At 32.3% G+C, this 3,271-nt stretch overlaps 1 protein-coding gene across 1 annotated transcript; it reads right to left on the bottom strand.

Annotated features, from left to right (window-relative positions):
- Positions 1–451: 451 nt before the first annotated feature.
- LOC116000248 (BAG family molecular chaperone regulator 2-like) lies at positions 452–1,847 on the bottom strand. Its single transcript, XM_031240283.1, has 2 exons — positions 1,533–1,847; positions 452–1,031 (listed from the first exon to the last, which is right to left on the bottom strand). Exons 1-2 carry the CDS (start codon positions 1,819–1,821, stop codon positions 793–795), a joined length of 528 nt encoding a protein of 175 aa, XP_031096143.1. The 5' UTR covers positions 1,822–1,847; the 3' UTR covers positions 452–792.
- Between the last annotated feature and the right edge of the window lie 1,424 nt (positions 1,848–3,271).

A 3,271-nucleotide genomic window follows, 5' to 3' on the forward strand; every position in this document is an offset into this window, starting at 1 on the left:
TTAAATCTCCACCATCATGGCTACAAATCATACCAGCTCATCACCCCTTAATTACGGGTTTATTGCTTACCAAAATTAATATGATTGTCTAGCTAATCTAAAAAGCCAATTCAAGAAAGTCATCACCCTAGAATCTTGCCCACAAATGCATCCTTAACGCGTAACTGCCCTCTTGATTGCCTACATATATAAATACTTCCCCGTCATCCCCTCATTTCCACCCCCAGAAATCACACTCCAGTCTGCTGGTTTGAATTTTCATACCATTCCTCAAGCTTGGCCGGAAATACCAACCAACCTTAATGTTTGTCTGAAATACGTACGTACGTGCCAATCAACTTTTTAAGTTTCAACCACCAAAAATAGTGATCAAAATGATGGACAAATTAAATAACAGTAACACCAACAATATATATAAAAATTGGCCATTGATCATTAAAACAAATAAAAGTAGAACAAATAATTCTTTTTTATGTATAAACTTTGTATTAAAACAAATAAAAATGACGCGGAAACGCATCGCGTTACACGATTTAGTAATCCTACAGCTGGCACTGCACCCCCCAACCAACAGGGTATGTAGGTGACAATTTAATTAATTAAAAATTCCCATGTTCCTACACTAATTTATGTAACCCAAAGTTGGTGATCATCATATAAATTTCTCACAGCAGCTTCCTTGTAATGAATCAAGTGTTAGTTGGGTGGAGGTCGAAAAATTAAAACAAATTATATGATATTAAGGTGGATTAACATATATATATATATATTTTTTTTTTTTTTAAATTAATTTTATACAGTAATGGTGCGGAAAGGAGATCCGACGACCGGAGCTGGTCGGCGGCCGGCGGCTAAGCCAAGAAGTTTCTGCTCTTTGATGGCCGGATCTTGTAGCAGTAGAACCTTGTCCTTATTATTCAAACCCACCATGTGCAAGTGTTCATAATCTTCCCTTTCTTTCCCTTTGTACAGCACTCTTTGTTCCTTTGGTTCTAAACCGGTCACCAACGACAACATCATCTTCAGCTCTCCTGAAATATTACAAAAATCACAACTTCAATTCATTAGACTACCAAACAAATTACTAAAATTGTAGGACTTAACTCATTGGTTTAATAGAGGAAATTTAGAGGAAAAGATCAAAATTCGAAACTCAACAGAAGCAGTGAGAATTTTAAACTGAATAGATTATTTGTACGCACTGATAGCATTGTGAGAATTATATGTCTAAAATCGACAGAATATTCCTTGTACACACCTACACCATTGTGGAATGTTTAAAATGGACAGACTTTTTATACATACTACACACTGATAGCAATGTGGAATTATATATTTAAAGTAGACAGATTTCTTGTACACACCGATAGTAGTACGGAATTATATGTCTAAAGTAGACAGATTTCTTGTACACACCAACAACAATGTGGAATTATATTTTAGAGTGGACAGATTTATTGTGTGGACCGACATTTGATCCTATTTGCTAAGTTATATGGGTTGAGGGGAGGAAAATATGGATGAAGGCTTACCAAAAGTTGAGGTGGATTGGATGGAGATATTATGGCATTGCGAGACGGTTGAGACTCTGAGCGTGATAATCTCTTCAGCTTTATCTAAACATTCTCTCTTTTGGACAAGCATGCCGCCGGGGCGAAGTTCCCATTTGATTTCACCGCCGCCCACGCTGCCGTTCGCTGCGGCGGCGCTGCCACTTGCTGATGATGCTGACTTTGATGAGTTGGTTCTGGAGAACTTCTTTGACCTTAGTTTCATCATCTTCAATACAATTGATGAATTGATAGCTATTCGATCTTTCATTCAAATTCCAATTTTTCTTTCTCTTCCTGAAAACTACTTTTGGTGGGAGGTGATGCACTTATTAGCTGCTTATATAACGTTGAGGTCATGGATAAGGACAAAACAGCTACCAATACTAAGAAACAATAAAATACTAGTCTCTGTTTTCCTTCCAATTATTAGTTTAATTAAATTATGTTTTACTAAGTTATTATATTTTATATTTAGTTGAATTATATTGTTTTTTACAAGGACATGAATATGCAATCGTAAAATGTTGATGACAAAGTGAAAATCCCAGTCAAGTTGATCGAATAATAGATTGAGTGATCACAAAATTTTAAATTTGACTCTTTCAAAAACTGTTTATTGGCCTTGTTCTTTTAAATCGGTCAACTATAACGGGGCGTTTGATTGGAGGAATTTACAATTCATTCCCCATATAATTACAAAGGCAAGCAAATTCCTGTGTTTGGTCGAACGGAATTGCAATTCTAAGGAATTGATGATTTTTCTTCATTTTCATGTAAATTATAATCCTATGCCCCTCGGTATTTCAATTTCATGGATTTTAGGAATAAGAAAAAAAAAAGTAACTTTGAGACAAAATTATCCATCTTTTTTAACCTAAGATTGATGTTTGACCTCTCTTTTTCAATTATAGTGTGTCTTCTTCTTTTACTTTCAACACAGAACGTCAATCAGTAGGTCAACTTCAATGAAATATGTTTTCTCAAAACTCCTTATCTATTTTATTACTTTCTTTATTCAATTCTAAAGTTTATTTACAGCATATTACATAAATTTTCAAAAGCAAAATTTGAACTTGGTCATTTAGGATTAATAATAATAACAACAACAACAACAACAACAATAATAATAATAGTGAGCATTTTAGACTTTATACTACTTATTCCCTATGAGTATATATATATATAAAATTTAAAAATGATAATTAAAAATTTTCACTTTAAGGAATTGTGAAATATAATTTGAACTAAACCTTTTTATTATTTTTATTTAGCAATATTTTAATATTGAACATGAATTTTGGTGCATAGCACTTACAAAATGCTATGGGCCTGTTTACTAACTGGAAATTTTCTCCAGTTTTCTGGAAATTTAGAAAATTAGAAAATAGAAAACATGTTTACTAACACAGTTTTCCATTTTGAAAACAGAAAATAATTTTCCAGTTTTCTAGAAAACTGAAACACTATTAAAAACTGTTTTCTAAATGGAAAACAGAATCAGCTATCATCTATTAAACTATATGTCAGTATAACTACATTCTCACGATTATCTACTTACATATGTGTTCATTATTATGATTACATTCATTATCATCTTCTATCTTTTCTACTTGCATTACTTATTTAAACATAACTTATTTGCTTATGCTTAAAATTATACATCATTTACATTATCAAAATTAAAAATTGAAATCTATACTAGGTTTTATATTTTGATT

The sequence above is a fragment of the Ipomoea triloba genome, chromosome 12 (genome assembly GCF_003576645.1).
Source record: "Ipomoea triloba cultivar NCNSP0323 chromosome 12, ASM357664v1".
In the NCBI taxonomy this organism is placed as follows: Eukaryota; Viridiplantae; Streptophyta; class Magnoliopsida; order Solanales; family Convolvulaceae; genus Ipomoea; species Ipomoea triloba.